General features: G+C 52.9%; 1 protein-coding gene across 3 annotated transcripts in view; it reads right to left on the minus strand.

The window, feature by feature from the left end:
- The window catches only part of Oas3 (2'-5'-oligoadenylate synthetase 3), a 39476-nt gene that overhangs the window by 12381 nt on the left and 9554 nt on the right, over positions 1 to 17541 (minus strand). For 2 of the 3 annotated variants that reach the window (XM_052755228.1, XM_052755227.1), the window contains exons 1-3: positions 1780 to 2096; positions 914 to 1163; positions 342 to 520 (exon numbers count right to left, since the gene is read on the minus strand). In XM_052755228.1, the coding sequence (XP_052611188.1) occupies positions 342 to 520; positions 914 to 1163; positions 1780 to 2022 (672 nt within the window). In that variant the 5' untranslated portion in view covers positions 2023 to 2096. Of the gene's footprint in view, positions 1 to 341; positions 521 to 913; positions 1164 to 1779; positions 2097 to 5763; positions 5912 to 7280; positions 7520 to 8455; positions 8632 to 10583; positions 10870 to 11665; positions 11840 to 13664; positions 13810 to 14118; positions 14370 to 15719; positions 15896 to 17013; positions 17297 to 17541 lie in introns of those variants that run through there. The other variant, XM_052755226.1, reaches the window with a different exon arrangement.

The raw sequence follows: 17541 nt of genomic DNA on the forward strand, positions 1-17541 counted from the left end.
TTAAGGGTCATGCTTAAACCCTAGATCCTCTCGCCTCCACTTCTTGAGTGCTGGGGCCACAGTGGTACAACCACTAGGCCCTTGAGTTGAGAAAATGCTCTATTTTGGTTTGTGGCTGAAGAGTAGATCAAATTAGACTGAAGTATGTTGTTAATATTGTTGGAGTTTGCTTACTGTGAATGATCTCAAAAGGTAATACAGTGGAGTGTGGTGGCACGTGGCTGTGGTCCCAGCGCTTGGGAGGCAGAGGCAGCCTGTGAATTTGAGACCAGCCTGGTCTATATAGTGAGTTCCATGCCAGCCTGAGACCCTCTTTAAAACAAGGCAACAGCATAAATTACCTCGTGATACCAGTGCTTGACCAACAGGATCAGATCCTTCACTCTCCTGGGATATTTCTTGAAGAACTGCTGCTGTAGTGTGGTAAAGCAGACTGCGAACTCACCGGGCGCCGCTCCGACTTGATCCATGGATCTTTTGAGATCCTGATAGACCCAGGAGCTGGGATTCTCACGGAAGCCTGTTGGGAGAGAGCAGCGAGGAGCTCGGCCGTGATGGTGGTCTGAGTCAGCTGGAGTTGGGGAGACTGTCTATTGCCTGATCTGCAGGAAGGCAGCTGGCTCTCCGGGAAAGCTAACAGTGGGGTGACTCTCTCTGATAGATAGAATAAAGGTTAGCAGGAAGCCTAACGTGAAGGCAGGATGGGGTGGACCCAAGACAGGATCAGCAGAGCCACACAGCACGAGGTAGCAAATGACACGCGAGAAGTAGATGCCCCAGAAGTTTACAAGCCTCATTTTGGAAATAGCCAGTCTGTCTGGCACAGCCTCAGCCTGAAGGACTCAAGCGGCTCCCCAGTACTCCCAGAAAGTTTGGACTCCCCCTGCCCCTCCAAATCCCCATAGGCACTCACACAGGGGGTCAAAGGCTGGAAGCAACTGTAAGAGTGTCCCCTGCCCTTGTACGGACAGTAGGACTACAAGGGTGCCCCCAAGGTTTGCTGGCTTGTATTTCTTGTGGGTTTTTAGCCGTTGTTCAATCAAGTTGAGGAGTTCACTTTGTTTTTCCTTCTGTTCCCGAAACGTACGGAAATGATCCATGAAGAGTACAAGGGTACCATCAGAGCAGCCTCTTAGGGCTGTTTCCCGGCCATAGGAGCCACCCTGCAGGGGATGAAGCGGCAGGTATGAGGTCTGCACTTTTCTGTCGCTCCAGGCAGTGATATTCCTCAGGTGAAATTCCTCCCGAATGTCACCACCGTTTTAAAATCAGGTTGCCGGTGCTAATTTGTGTCCGGGTCAGTGTTTTGTACACTAGCTCCAAGCTGGAGGCAACTCAAAACTGCAATAAGAGGCACACAGTGGAGTACTACTATACAAGAATGAAAACGGTTGCATGAACGAAACTCTCCCAAACGTGGAGTCAAAAAAACGCCACACAGCAAAGCACACTTAGGCACGTAGCCATTCCCTCTCATTTACTGAACACCGAGGCTGAGAACACTGTGTGCCTCGGTATTACAACACTCTGAAGTGGGGTCTAGGCGGACCTCATCCTGCAGACCCAGGCACTGTGGTACAGAGAGATGAAGCAGCCTGCCAGGCAGAAGGTGACACCTGGCTGCAGCTTGGGCCCCTGCACTGTCTGTCCTCAGAGGGAGAAAAGCCTTGTGAAGTGCAGTCCCCAGGGCTTGGTGTGGAGCCATGCTCAGCATCACCATGGTGGGAACATGGGGGTGCGGGGAGGAACAGCCCTGGCCCCAAACCTGGGTCTCCTCACCTTAGCCACCCTCACCACAGGGATCTCTCTGCTCCTCAGGAAGTCAGAGATGTCATCCACGTCCTGGTCTATCAGCTTCAGGCATTCTTCGTTGGGTTTGAGGTTTGCCCGGATAAACTCTTCGAGCTTGTCCGCTGGCACTGAGGTTAAATCAGACAGCCCACCAGACGGCCCTGCAGATGACTCCCCAGGTGACTCCCCAGACAGCCCTGCAGATGACCCACCAGCCAGCCAGTTTCCCATAGTTGCTGGCTGGCCTTGGGAAGGCTGTCAATGGCAAAGGCTGTCACTCAAGTTCTGGGAATTCTGCCCTGCCGGGGAGTTGGTTCTGGATAGAGGAAGTTGAGTCCACAACTGCTGCCCTGCTGGGGAGTTGGTTCTGGATAGAGGAAGTCGAGTCCAAAGCTGCTGCCCTGCCCCCCATCACAGCCTCGCCTAGGAAATCGAAACCCAAGTGCGAGAGAGTCACTGCCCAGCAGCTGGCAGGGGAGCTTCCTGCTGGCCAGCCACTCCCGGGACACCCCAAGTTAAACCTAAAACCTCCAGAGCCTGGGGGCAGGGGAACACCTCTGCGGAGGCTAGATGTGTGTGTGTGTGTGTGTGTGTGTGTGTGTGTGTGTCCTCCAGTGCAGGACTGACTTCTTGGTGTCTCTATCTCCTCCATCTGTAGATCAAAGGAGCCTGTCTCAAAAATAACAAAACCTTTGGCTGAGTGCTCACTAAACGCTAAGCTAATTGGGTTTTATAGAGGGTGGAGGCTGTTCATTGAGAATGGCCCTTTTCTCCTGTTTCCAGTGCCAGGCTGAGCAGTAGAGAAAGAGCCTAGAGAGGGGAACTGAAGAGTCAGAGTAGCCCCCTAACACACACACACACACACACACACACACACACACACACACACACACACACACACACAAAGTAAATATTTAAAAATTAAATTAAAAACAAGAGAATTTTGCCAATTCAATTGTTTTGTGTTAGTTTTTGAGACAGAGCCTTGCTATGTAGCCCAAACTGGCCTTGAACTGGCAATCCCCCTGCCTCACTCAGCCTCTCATAAACTATTATTTATAGCATCTTCCTTCAAGGTAGGATGGGACATGGTGTTTAGCTATCCTTTGTCAGAGATGGTTTCCTGGGAAGCTCGCTGGGAAAGGCATAGTGACTTTGTATTTGCAAGTCCCCTCAGAGTCCAACTGAGTGCCTGGACCATCATAACATAATATTGGCTCCCGCACAGGAACCCTGCAAGCAGGACTCTCGAAGTTCCTCTAAGTGAGGCCAATGACAGAAAATGACTGCAGGGGACACTAGCAGCTCCCAGGGACCCTGCCTCAGTTTCCTGACTGCTAGAGTTGCGTATGTACACCACCTCACCCAGCCCTATCCATGCCCTGCCCCTCTCCTCTCCCCGGACCTTCTCCCCAGGGCTATGGCCTGAGTCAAGCTCAGTGGCTTTATTCTGCCACCACCATGGTGGCTGCTCTTGGAGATGGAAGGGCTTAGGTCAGCAAGGCCTCTCCGTTGCCTAGATGGCCATGACCTCACTCCTCACTCACTCCAGCTCACAGTCACCCCAATTCCGGAGCCATTTTGACAAGAGGGCCCAGAGCCTGTGTGGTAGGGGCAGGGGCTGGGATACCAGACCAGTATCCCGTCTGCTGCTGGGTTCCATGGGAAAAATAGGTCTCTGCTGGTCACCTTTGTCTAGAGCAGTGGTTCCCAAACTGTGGGTCTCAACCCCTCTGGGATCGAACAACCCTTTCACAGGGGTCGCCTAAGATTATCAGGTAACACATATTTCCAATGGTCTTAGGAACTGAGACAGTGCTCTTCTGTTGGTCTCCAGGCAGGTCGCCCACATACGTACTGAGTACCCGGATCTGTATTAAAGGGTCGAAGCATTAAGAAGGTTGAGAGTGATTGGTCTAGCGTTCTGAGAACGATGTGACCAGCGGCCATCAAGAGACACAGTTTGGGGTCTGGTGAGGTGGAGTTGGGACCAACCCCCGTGGAGTCTTGGTGCTACCTGGAGCCAAGAGCAGGTAACACAAGTCGGTGGTGGCAGAGAGGGGACCTGGGGACTCTTCACCTCTCACGCAGGCTGGCCACTGTGGGCTAAGCTGAGGAGGCAGGAATGGATTGCAAGGATGAAAGCACTAGGAAGGTGTTGTCCTCCTGGCTCTCCTGCATCCCTGCTGTTCTGCCCCCCAGCAGTGGTCCAGCGAGAGCCGGGCTGTCTGAGACACCCCTAGTGGGACACGGGCAAGTGCAGACTCCTTCCTCTGTTTCTCTCTTCTGTGGAAGCATCACTACCACGTCCACCCCTCAGGGGGTCCCTCTGGAGGACTCTGCTGTGGCCACACTGCCCCCCAGCGTCTGCCACTTGCTTCCTGTGTGCAGGGCTGGGACAGTCATAGGATCTGTCTCCCTACCCTCCACTCCCTGGCCCCTAGCCATCACTCAGACTCTGCTAGAGGATTGGAGGCATTTTCTCATGTAAGACAGACAGGTAGATATGTGTCCTGGAGACACCCTGGCATCACCCTGGCCCTGGTGGGGATCAGAGAGAGAGAGAAACAAATGCCATCCATCCATAGTCCGCCCATAGTATGGCGAAGGTGAGGATTCTTTCTGGAAAATAGGTTTATGGATCAAGGGCTTGCAAACCCATCCCTTCCGCCCCCATCAGGACCCCTGTATCCACTGTATTTGGGAACAACAGACATCAAGGAGGCAGGATGGTGAGGCAAGACAGAAATGTCTATTCATCCCAGACAGGGCGCAATGACTGAGCAAGGAAAGGATTCCACCCGAGTCTAAACCGGGAGGCAACATGTTTATTGGGGTTACACTCAGAGCGTGAGTTGGGGCTGCAGGGGTGTAGGTGACCCCTAAGCACTGTATTATCAAAAAGCCTGAACTTTCACAGGTGATGAGTCAGGAAAGCTGTACTTCTGCGCTTCTCACTTCCCCTCCTCCCCAGGTGCTACCTCCTAAGGGAGTGAGTGGAGCCACAGAGGAGGCTTGGGACACTTCCTGCTCCTTCTACATTCCGAAGGCCCAGTTATCACATGTTTTGCTTATTTCATTGCCGTGGCTGTGGGCGGGGTGTTCCGTAGTCACCGTCCCAGCCTCTGCCCCATCATGGCCATGGTCACATTACATGGGGAGCACAGCTGGACCACAGCTGGTGGGTCTCTGCAGGCAGAGGGATGCTGGGGAATAGAGAGGCTTCTTGGCAGGTCTGGGGCGCTGCTGGGTGTGGCAGTGGGGGTGGGAGCGGGGCCCAGGGGTAGCTGAACAGCAGATGGGCAGAGTCTAAGATGTCTGGATCCTAGGGTGCCTAGCATGGGAGTCAGGGGCACTGGATGATCGAAGTAGAGGTCTATGAAACTCCAGCGGGTGGGTGAACAGGGAAGGGATGGGAGGGTGGTGGGTGGGCAGGCGATCGGAAGGGAGATGGTGTGAGGGGGCACACATACCTATAAACAGATATGCACAGACACACAGACACACATATATATACACATAGACATGCACAGACACATGCATACATATATACATAGACTCACATACACACAGACACACATACATACATATACATGCACATGAAGGCACACAGAGACAGACACACATAAACACACATGTAGACTCAAAGACAGACAGACAGACAGACAGACACACACACACACACACATCTGGCCCAATACTCTGAGTCTCCCGTGCTGAGGGCTGGTGTCACTTTCTCTCAGCCGGTGTGACCACTGATTTTTTCTGGACTTCATACAGAGGCCTGTGGGAAGGAAGACATGCTGGTTACCTCAGCATTTCTGCAGAGCAGAGACCACACACCACACGGGAAGTGGAGGCATGGGGTCCACAGGGGCCATGGGTGGGTCCTGCCCCTTAGGGGGGACCATGTCTTCCCATGACCATGTCTGCTCCCAAAGGATGCCCTTGTCTACCTTGCACGCCTCTCACCTCTACCAGCCATGGCTTGATGGGGGTGCCGTTCTTGTCCATGCAACACAGGAAAGATGTGTAGGTTGCAGCCTCCTGGGCAAGCAGGTCCCAGCGAGCATTGCGGCCCAGGTTGCCTGTTGGGTCAGCTGGATCCAGGATGATGGGTCTGCAATTGTACCCAGGGTCAGTCTTATCCCCACGGCGTCCACCTGTGACACTGGCTGGGCTGTTCTCCCCTCTCAACTAATACTACAGTGTGGACCCTGGGACTCCCCAGGTGAGCACTCTAGGGCAGGGGTAGAGAAGAGACATATGGAGTGGATGTGGTGGCACATGTCTGTAATCCCAGCACCCGGGAGGCAGAGGCAGGAGGATTGTGAGTTTGGAGCAGCCTGGGCTACACAGTCTATTCAAAAGGGGTGGAGGTGGGGGGACTGGTGAGATCACTCAGTGGTTAAGAGCACTGGCTGCTCTCCCAGAGGATCTGGGTTCAGTTCCCAGCACCTACATGGTGGCTTACAACCTCTATAACTCTAGTTCCAGGGGATCTGGTGCCCTCTTCTGGTCTCCATGTGCACATAGTGCACATACATATAAGCAGGCAAAAACACTTCACACATAAAATTTTTAAAAGTCCTTTAAAAGGAAGGAAGGAGGGAAAAGCAGTTGCATACGCACAACTTTTTCATGCTGTGTCCAGGCAGACATTACTGATCACTCACAGTGCTGCTGTTCCCCCTTCTACAGGTGAAGCAGACATTGCTAATCAATTACAGCACTGATTCTGCTATGGTCCCTTCCAACATCCATGGCAGATACTATTACCTGGCTAATGTATATCATACATCAGACTCTTTCTCAGTATACACTGCCACTACTCACAAACTGTCAGTGTATCGTGAGTTTCAGGGACAAGCTTGCTTATCTCCGTCCCCATTTCAGAAGTGGGTGAGATGGTGAAGAATGACATACGCTTATATAACCCGAAGGCTGCTGATGAAAAGCTGCCGGATTTAATGAATGCAAGTACCAGATGCCCAGTTACGTCTGAGTTTCTGAGGGATCATGAACGCACTTAAGTGTTGAGGCAGGACTCTCATAATGTAGCCCAGGCAGGCTTTGAACGTGTACCAGTGGTTTTTTGTTTGTTTGTTTTTGGTTTTTCGACACAGGGTTTCTCTATGTAGCTTTGGAGCCTATGCTGGATCTCGCTCTGTAGACCAGGCTGGCCTCGAGCTCACAGAGATCCGCCTCTGCCTCTGCTTCCCGAGTGCTGGGATTAAAGGCGTACGCCACCACTGCCCGGCGTGTACCAGTGTTTTGCCTGCAGGTATGTCTGTGCACATACATGTCTGGTGCCATGGAAGCCAGAAGAGGGCGTCAGGCCGCCAGGAACTGGAATAACAGATGGTCATGAGCCACCATGTGCTGGGAATGGAACCTAGGCCCTACCCTTCCGCCCTCTGCCTCTAGGAGGCGGGAAGAAGTGGGTAGTATGGGTCTGAGGTAGAGGAGGAGTCCGCGGGTGACCAAACCTGGGCTTCTGAAGTTGCATCTTCAGGAAGTCCCCGATGGTCTTGTCCTCGGCGCTGTAGTTGACGGTCCAATAGATGCACAGCTGGCGGTACTGGCCAACCAGCTCCAGCACGGTGCGGAAGCCCTCTGCCATGTTGAACTGGGGGTTCTGGCTGCCCTGCTCCCAGGCGTACACCGTCAGGAGCTCCAGCCCATGCTGGGGGGGCAAGGAGCCCTTCCCCTTGACCATCTTGTCGCACTGGAGAAGCAGGAGAAAGGAGACGTGCCCGTCCATGCTGGCAATGCCTCACACAGGTGAAAGAGGGGCCCCAGGAATTGACAGATGGACCCCTAAAGCTTAACCGAGCACCCGTGTATGCCGGGTGACCGGCCAGGCATCATCAACCCTTGGCACGGAGACTCAATTTGTCAGCTCCACTTTTTGGGGTGTGTGTGTGTGTGTGTGTGTGTGTGTGTGTGTGTGTGTGTGTGTGTTGGGGGCGGAGCTCAGGACCTCATGCACTCTAGGCAAATGTTTTCCCCAGCACCCCTCCATGAACTGCAGCCCAGCCTGCCAGTGCTACTCATTTTGAGAGCAGTTCTTGCTGAGTTGGCCAGACAATCCTTGAGCTCACTCTGTAGCCCAGGCCAGCCCTGACCTTTCAATCTTTCTGCCTCAGCCTCTTAGTAGGTAGCTAAGAGGACACCCCTGCACTAGACCTGACTTGACCCTGCTTTATGGACAAGTAAACCAAGGTCCTCTGGGTGGAATCTTTTTTCTTCTTTCTTTCTTTCTTTCTTTCTTTCTTTCTTTCTTTCTTTCTTTCTTTCTTTCTTTCTTTCTTTCTTTCTTCCTTCCTTCCTTCCTTCCTTCCTTCCTTCCTTCCTTCCTTTCTTCTTCAAGACAGTGTTTCTCTGTGTAGTTTTTGTGCCTGTACTGGATCTCACTTTGTAGACCAGGCTGGACTCACAAAGATTCGCCTGGCTCTGCCTTCCGAGTGCTGGGATTAAATTCATGCACCACCACCGCCCAGCTTCCTCTGAGTGGAATGTGACTGACCTCACACGTTACGCTTGTGGCCAAACAGACCCCTGTTTCCTCCAAAGAAAGTACTCTGGACACGGTTCCTGGGACCCAGTATGGCCTTGAGTGTGCATGTGGGAATTGGGGTGACTGACGGTCCCTGTGCCTCACCTGTTGGTACCAGTGCTTCACCAGCCGGATCAGGCTCTTGAGTTTGGTGGGACGGGAGCTAATGAAGTCCCGCTGCAGCTCCGTGAAGCAGGTAGAGAACTCGCCTGCATTGCTGTAGCTGCGGATGAGGTCCGTGTAGACCTGGGGATCAGGCCTAGAGCCGGACCTCAGCTGGCCTGTACGGTGGGAAAAGGTTAGAGTCACTTTGCCTCCTAGGGAGCCTGGGTGGGCCAGCTTCCAAAGCTGGTCTGAGACACCCCTAGTGTCCCTTGTCTCAGGGTGATCTGAGACCCACTGGGAGGTCACCAGGTGTTTTAGCGAGGGCATCGGTGTGGCACAGCCCAGATTAAATCCCTCATGAGAGTGGAATTCCCTGCCCAGCTCCTTTCCAGCCTTCTGCCTGCCCACCATGGAGAACGTCTTGGCTGAGAGTCAGTCTGGGGTGTCGTGTCTCTAACCCCCTCCGATGCCCACTCATCCCTCTCAGGGAGGAGGCTCTGGTAATCATTAGACAAAGAGCCTTCTTTGGGTACCAGGGCTGCAAGGGGAAGGGGCCTGATACCACCGTGCTGGCTCTGAGGACCTAAGCAGAAGCAGACCAGACCAGTTCATGCAAGCAGACCCAGAGCCCACATAGCATCACGATGCCTGCCTGTCTCACCCAGTATGTGGGTGCTTCAGGTTAAGGTTCAAACCCAGGACAAATGGTTGAGGTGCCTACTTAGCATATCAAAGTAGACCTGGCCTCCAGGTTCTCCCAGAATCCTCAGTCCCTACCTGTTCCAGGGTATGCCTGGTATAACCCACCCTCTACCCTGAACTCTCCAGCCCAGGGGCTGGGCTGCCCTTTCCCCAGGGGCTCTCCCTCTATAATCCAGACATTTTGCTTACCTGCCCTTTTTGTACCTTTGGCCTCCTGGCTGATTCCTCTCCTTCCCCGCCCCCTCTCCTCACATGGCCTGGCTCAGTCTGGTTCTGTCCACTCTAGACACTCCCAGGTGTCCCTGCCTCTGTCTATGCTCTCCATTTTATCTACAATAAACTTTCTCCTCCACCATACCTAGGAGCGGCCATGTTCCTTTCTTTCCTTTTGATTTCTTTCTTTTTTTTTTTTTTTTTCATTCACCGGGAACTGAACTTGGGTCCTGTATTGGTTTGAACAAGAATGTCCCTTCACAGGCTTATATATTTAAATGCTTAGTCACCGGATGGTGGGACTGTTCGGGAAGGATTAGGAGGTGTGGCCTTGTTGGAGGAGGTGCGTCACTGGGAGTGGGCTTTGAGGTTTCAGACACCCACTCCAGACACCCCCACCTCACCCCTGTTTTGGGGATCAGGATATAAGCTCTCAGCTACTCCTCCAGCACTTGCCTGCTGCCATACTCCCCTCTAGGATGATGGACTCACCCTCTGAAACTGTTAGCAAGCCCCCAGCTACATGCTTTCTTTTATAAGAATTGCCTTGGCCATGGTATCTCCTCATAGCTGTAGAACGGTAGCCAAGACAGGTCCTTGCTGTGGGATGGTCTGTATGGCAAATGTGTTGCTGATTGGTCAATAAATAAAACACTGATTGGCCATTGGCTAGGCAGGAAGTGTAGGCGGGACAAGGAGGAGAATAAAGCTGGGAAGTGGAAGGCTGAGTCAGAGAGACACTGCCAGCCGCCACGATGACAAGCCGCATGTGAAGATGCCGGTAAGCCACGAGCCACGTGGCAAGGTATAGATTTATAGAAATGGATTAATTTAAGATATAAGAACAGTTAGCAAGAAGCCTGCCACGGCCATACAGTTTGTAACCAATATAAGTCTCTGTGTTTACTTGGTCGGATCTAAGCGGCTGTGGGACTGGCAGGTGAGAGAGATTTATCCTGACTGTGGGCCAGGCAGGAAAACTCTAGCTACAGGTCCTCTGCAAGAGCAATGTGTGCTCTTAATCACCAGGCCGGGTCCTCAGTCCCTCACCTAGCATCTTTGTGGGAATCAAAAGCCAGGGCCTTGCCACACACTACAGGGAAGTTGTGATAAATAGGTGTGGCTTGGTTACAGAGTGCCTGGTCTCTAGGACTGCCTGGAACCCCCCTGCCTGTGTTCTTCCCCTCCTCTCGGCTAGGTCTGGGAACCTCACCGAGGGCATCGAAGGCTGGCAGCACGTCAAAGTCCACGCTCTGGTCCAGCAGTGTCTGTGATGCCAGCGAGAAGCTGAGCACTCGGGGATTCTTCCTGTTGGAGATCTCAAACTTGACCTCGAACTTCTGCTCCTGCTGGCACGCCTCCAGCTGAGCCCGGATCTCCGAGATGATCTCCGCCCGATGGCTGCCTTGCTCAGAGAACTGGCGGAAGCAGCTGAGAAACACCACCAGGTCAGCATCCGAGCGCCCTCGTAGAGCCGTGCCTTTGGCCGAAGAACCGCCCTGGGGAGGACATGGAAGGTGGTTTGAGCCCTGAAGTGCCCTTTGATGTCCCACAGCCTGTGTGTGTGTGTGTGTGTGTGTGTGTGTGTGTGTGTGTGTGTGTGTGTGCATGTGGAGGTCAGAGGTCGACACTGGTGTCTCCATCAATCATCATCATCATCATCATTATTATTATTATGATTATTATTATTATTATTTTGAGACTAGGTCTCTCACTGAGCCTGGAGCTCACCAATCCAGCTGTGCTGACTGGCCAGGGAGCCCCAGGGGTGGTTTTCTCTCTACTTTGGAGTTCGGGTATCACAGGCATGCTCCATGATGCCCAGTTCACACAGTGCTGGGGACGGAACCCAGGGATTCTTGTATGCCAGGTAAGCTTTCTCCCAGGTGAGCAACATTCCCTCCATGAAAAGACAACCCCGTTCTCTGGAGGTTAGCATTCCCAAGGGCTGCCACATAGGAAGACACATAGTCAAGCCAGTTTTTTAGATTTGTATGGAAATCAGACAGCTGACTGTCACTAGGATTGTTGATAAATTTTTTGTGTTTTTAGTTAAAAAAAAAAAAGAGAGAAAAGCAGATCCAAGAACTAGAAAGAACAGCCAGCCCTGGTACCCTGTGGATGTCCCTGGATTTCCCTGTCTGTGCCTGCAAGCGGACTGCTCCCCAGCTTCCTGTTAGACCAGCCACCTTGTTCCTTTGCTTCGGACATGGACATCACCAGAGCCCACCAGGTGGGCTGGAGAGAGGTTCCAGCCCACAGGAGCCCCCTCACCTGCAGCTCCCTGGGCCTCACCTTAACCACCTTGAGCACCTTGATGGGAGAATTCCGGAAGCAGTTTTCCTTCAGGAAGGAACATATGGTGTCTACGGCTTTCTTCACTTGAGTCAGGAAATGGCGGTCAGGTTGGAGGAATTCGCTGATGAATTTGTCCAGGTCTCCAGCTGGGGTCTGGTGAAGAAGAGCCGGCTGTGGAGAGAAATGGGCTGGAGCCAGTCCCTGGCTAGAGCAGGATGCCGGGGACACTCAAGTGTTGACCTTTCACATCCAGGGATGCTGCTGCTCCCACGGTCTCCCACATCTCTCGCACCCACTATCCTTCCCCTCTGGCTGGCATGACCTGATGTAGTAGCATGGGAGGGCCCTGAGTACCAGGTCTGTTTCTACCACTGACATGCAGCCTCAGTTTCCCCACCTTTAAATGGGTGTGGTCACCCCTCCTCATCTCGGTGGACCTTGTGTGTTTAACAAATGGAGTACGACCACATTGGCTGTGGCCCAGGTATGATTTTCTTTCAAAGATTCATGCGTCGAATGCTGGGTCCTCGTCAGGGAGAGGGGGTGCCTTTAAGGTGGAGCCCTGTAGAATGTGGCCTCAGGATGGAGTCAAGATAGTCCTCAGGGAATCCTGAGTGAGTTCTGACAGGGAGATGTGGCAAGAGTCAGCCTGGCTCTAAGTAGCCCCATGGCATCTTGTCTTGGAGCATGGTGTGCTCCTTCAACACACCCTGCCCCAGCTATGACACTGTCTACTGTGGCATCCTCAACATAGCCCAGTCCATGTCACGGCCATAGCCTTGGGCCACCTTCTCTATAAAGTTGCCTGGCTTCAGGTCTTTTGTTACAGTCACAGAAATGGACTAAGACAGTAGCTGCAGGTGGCTTACTCGGATATTCTTCTCCAAATGCAAAGCCTGAATATTTGTCTGGGGCCTGACTTAGAGGTGGGGCACGGGGGGCGGGGGGAATTGGCTGCTTAACTTGACAAAAGCCAGGGTCATCCCGGAAGAAGGAACCTCAACTGAGAAAATGCTTCCCTCATATTGGCCCAGAGGCAAGCCTGTGGGCACTTTCCTGGTTAATGGTTGATGTAGGAGGGCCCAGCCCACTGCAGATGGTGTCACCCTGCCCAGGCCATCCTGGGTGCTCTGAGCAAGCCATGAGGAACAAGCCAGTAGACGGCATTCCTCCATGGCTTCTGCTTCAGCTCCTGCCTCCAGGTTCCCTTCCCTCAGTGGTGGACTGTGATGTAGCAGTGTAAGCCAAATGTCGTTTCCTCCTCAAGTTACTTTTTGGTTATGGTGCTATCCCAGCAACGGAAGCCACCAGGGAGGCAGAAGAGGGTGGACCGGATGAGAAGCCGGGGTTCAGCCAGGCACAGGCTCTGGCCTCAGGGAGCTGGGGTTGGGGACTGAACCCCATTATAGACGATTGTGAGCCACCCTGTGGTTGCTGGGAATTGAACTCCGGACTTCTGTAAAAGCAGTCAACGCTCTTAACCTCTGCGCCATCACTCCAGCTCGGGGACTGAACCCCATACCAAGGCAGTTTATTGTTTCCAAGTGTCGCCCGGGCACTGGCTGAGGTCAGCTCTCCAGGGGAGGGCCAGCTGTCACCATCAGCATTCCTAGCGACTGGGGAGGTGCGTCCTGGCCATGCAGAGACCTGGAGGGGAGTGCTTACCACCCCAGTGTGCCCACCACCCCATTCTGTCTCGAAAAACCAAAAAAAAAAAAAAAAAAAACAAAAAAAACAAAAACAAAAAACTAAAAACATAACATTTATTATGTGGCATTTATTATGATGCACGGTGTGTGTGTGCGCGTACGTGCGTGCATGGATGCGCGCGCATGCGTACTTGAGCATCTGTGGCGGTCAGAGGACAACTCAGTGGGGTCAGTTCCCTCTTTCTGCCTTCATGGGGGTTCTGGGAACTGAACTCAGGTTGTCCGGCTTATGGGCAAGCCCTTTACCTGCTGGGTCATCCCAGTGGCCCCAGGGCACCATCTCTTACCATCACATCCCAGGGTGGTACAGGAGTCCCATCTCCACTCTGAAGGCAGACCTGTGACTCCAGGGCTGCTGCCTCCCGAGCTAACAGTTCCCAGCTGCCCTGGCCCACGTTCCAGGTGGGGTCTGCAGGGTCCAGGACTAGAGGCCTAGGGACAGAGCAGATGGAGGCGGGGGACAGTCAGTGCTGAGCAGCTGGGAGGGGCCGAAAGGAATGTTAGACGGGGTCTAAGCCTCGGTCAGAGAACTCTTGGTGCCCTTAACTCTAATGACGCTTAATTGTGCTAATCAAATGAGCGCTGGAGTCCTCTCGGGCGCCATGCTTCCTCATCAGAATGCAGAGGCAAGCGGGGAGGGTGGGATGGGTGATCTAAAGCCTACCATGGTCCCTCCCGGGTATACAGACTCCAGGAGTGAGGGGGAAGATGGGCCTGAGGCGGGCGCTGGGGAGTATGTACCTGGCTTTCTGAAGCTGGCTGAGAAGGTGTGCTCTGAGGGCCGGGTCTTGGACGCTGTAGTTGACTGTCCAGTAGACACAGAGTGACCGGTGCTGCTGGACCAGCCTCAGGATGGTCTGCAGGCCTTCAGCCATGCTGAACCCCTGTTTCCCACAGCCTTGTTCCCAGGCAAAGATTGTCAGGAGCTCCAGGGCATAGGCTGGGGGCAGAGCGGTGCCTGCTGTCTTTCCTCCTTTTTTGTGAGTGGCAACCTGTCACCCAACCAGAGATCAGTCAACGTGGTCACCTGGAGGCTGGCCCTCGGGACTTAGGAAGAGATAGGGGTATGTACAACAGATAACCTCAGAAGAACTGGATCACAAAAAGAGCCTGCATGATGCTTTGTGTTTTACAGATTGGGGAAACTGAGATCTGGAGGATGGTTGTGACTTGTTCCAGGTCAGACCATGAGTTGGGGAGCTCAAATTTGGGTGGTACTTCCCTCAAGGAGGATGAGGAGCTATATGGGAATGGGGGCTGTAATCTGTCCGTCATGGTATCTCATCACCCATCCCACAAGTGGCAAACGTGGGCTCGGGCAGGTGCTTGTGTAATACACAGTGATTGTGGACTAAGGTCCACCTGCAGGGCTGCTGCACTGACCAGAACATCAGTGATTATGAGGAGGTTGGAATGCTGCAGGTCCAGAACCTGGGGTTATCTTTAGCGCCCTTGATAGGCATTCATTGCCCAGCTCTGGGCCTGACTTAGCATCCTTGTGACTGTTACAGGAAGCCTTTCAGAATATGTTGATTTAACAGCTCGCTCCCACCAGCCCAAAGGCTAAAATTGTTATCAGTAGCATATGGTCTATAGCAGCGCTAGCCCTGTTTGCTGATACCCACCATTGTATTTCAGAACTGTTTGGATTTATGACTTTTCTCTTTCTTTCTTTTTCTTTCTTTCTTTCTTTCTTTCTTTCTTTCTTTCTTTCTTTCTTTCTTTCTTTCTTTCTTTCTTTCTTTCTTTCTTTCCTTCCTTCCTTCCTTCCTTCCTTCCTTCCTTCCTTCCTTCTCTCTCTCTCTCTCTCTCTCTCTCTCTCTTTCTTCTTTTTTTGTAGTGTTTTTACGACAGTCTCTCTATGTAGTCCTGACTGTGCTGGAGCTCACAGAGATCCGCCTGCCTCTCCCTCCCAAGTGCTGGGATTAAAGGCGTGCGCCACCACACCTGGCTTACTTAGGCTTTCTGTATTCTGTGTCTATAAAATGTCATGAAACTGTCCCCCCATGGACCATGGAGTTTGGCGACCTAAATCTGGTTGTTCATACTCTGGTCCAGGTTATACTATTTTTTTTTTTTTTTTTTTTTTTCGAGACAGGGTTTCTCTGTGTAGCTTTGCGCCTTTCCTGGAACTCACTTGGTAGCCCCCCTTTGAGGGGGGACCTGGTTTCTGTTCTTGTCAGCGGTACGGATGCAAGCTGGCCTTCAGAGGAGAAGGTTCTAGAAGCTGCTCAGGGCACAGTACAACTTGAAAAGAGGCAGTGATGGGGACCATTGTGGGCACTTGGAGGTGATGCCCGTGACAGTGGTGGCTTCCTGGGGGGGGGGGTGAGGGTGCTCACCTGGCGGTACCAGTGTTTTACCAGTAGCATCAGGTTCTTAAGCTTGGCCGGGCGATTGTTCACGAAGTTCCTTCGGAGCTCTGCGAAGCAGGCCGCATGCTCCCCGGCCTGGCACCCGCTGCTGAGGAGGGAGGCGTACACCCGGGACTGAGGTTTGTCGCCAGACTTCAGCTGCCCTGCAGAAGCACAGCACATGGGTGAGCCCCCAGCCGACCTGTGCATGGTGGTTGGTGCCATTAAGCTCCACATTAATGACCCAACACCGCCGCCAGCTGTGAGCTAAAAACCGAATGATGTCAGAACTTGTAATCTGTCTCAGCATCTATGCAAGATGTGGTAACCCAGGCTGGCCTGGAACTTTGCTGCAGTCCTCCTGCCTCAGCCTTCCAAGTGCTGGGATGATAGGTATATGCCATCCGGTTGATAGTTTTCACTACTCCCCCCACCCTGCTAATTCTGCAATGAGCTCTGGAGCAAGACAGGCCTGGGTGGAAATCCAATCTGTGTGGACTGCCTCTTTGGGTCTCAGTTTTCTCACTTGTAAAAGGAGTTCATGAGGCTGGAGAGATGGCTCAGTGGATGAGAGGCATGTCCCATCTACCTGTGGGGCTCTCCGTAACAAGTCACAGATGAGGAAGTGGTCCACTATGATGGGAGGAGGTTCCTCAAGGATGGGGGAATTTAGCACTTAATTGACTTGCAACAGTGGGGGTGGAATGGGGGGGGGGTGCCTAGAGAAATGACTCAGCAGCTAAAAACACTGGTTCTCGCAGAGGACTTGGGTTCAATTCCTGGTGGCTCACAAACCTTCTGTAACTCCAGCCCTGGGGGGAAACCTGACACCCCCTTGTGGCTCCTACAGGTACTGCATGCATGTAGCGCAAAGGCACACACTCATCCACATAAAATAAAAATTAAAAAGGAAAAAAAAAAACCACAACCATTTGAAACTGGACCTAGACTCACACACCTATGATCCCAGAAGACTTGGGAAGCTGAGGCAGGAGGATGGCATGCTTGAAGCCACCCTGGGTTGCATATCAAGACCCAGTTTAAAATAGAATGACATGGGGAAATCAAGAGAACAGCGGAGGTGGTGCAGAAGGTCTAAGGGCAGAGAAGAGAGAAACAGGGAGAGGCAACATTGAAACAGCTGCATGGGTGGCTGGTGCTGGGGAAGGTTCAATGATCGCTTTAAGATCTCCCAGAGGGATTTTCAGTGTCTGGTGAATCCCAAGGAGTATGGCAGGTACCCCCTTGTCCCTGGTCCCCTGGGGTCCCACCACTCTCTTACCCACAGCATCAAAAGCAGGCAGCACACTGATGTCCACCCAGCTGTTGAGGTCCGTGGACACCAGCCGGAGCTGCAGAGCGTTGGGCCTATTCTGTTCAGTGAACTGGAGGCTCAGTCCAGGCACCGGGGCCTGCCACCAGGACTGCAGCTGGGTCCGAATGTCATCCAGGATCTCTGTTTGGTGGGACCTTTGGTCCTTGAAGTTCCTGAGGACATTATAAAAGACGACCAGCTCCACATCGCAGCCACCCCTGAGGTCTGTGCCACGGCCGAAAGAGCCGCCCTGTGGGGAGAAGTGCAGCTCAGACCTTGGGCTCTCCAGGAACCCCAACCTTCCAGGAACCTGGAGTGGCCTGGGATGTGGCTCTCCCTAATGTTGGGTCTGGACCTCAGCTCAGCCCTGGGGCCCAACCCTCAGGAGCTTCAAGAGTTGAGTTGCATCCGCGGAGCCTGCCTCCAGGTTCACTGAGTCAGACCAGTGAATGGCTGATAACTCAGGAGAAAGTGGAGGCAATGACCAGTGCCATC

Source organism: Peromyscus californicus, unplaced genomic scaffold, assembly GCF_007827085.1.
Source record: "Peromyscus californicus insignis strain IS unplaced genomic scaffold, ASM782708v3 Scaffold_2__1_contigs__length_46816999, whole genome shotgun sequence".
In the NCBI taxonomy this organism is placed as follows: Eukaryota; Metazoa; Chordata; class Mammalia; order Rodentia; family Cricetidae; genus Peromyscus; species Peromyscus californicus.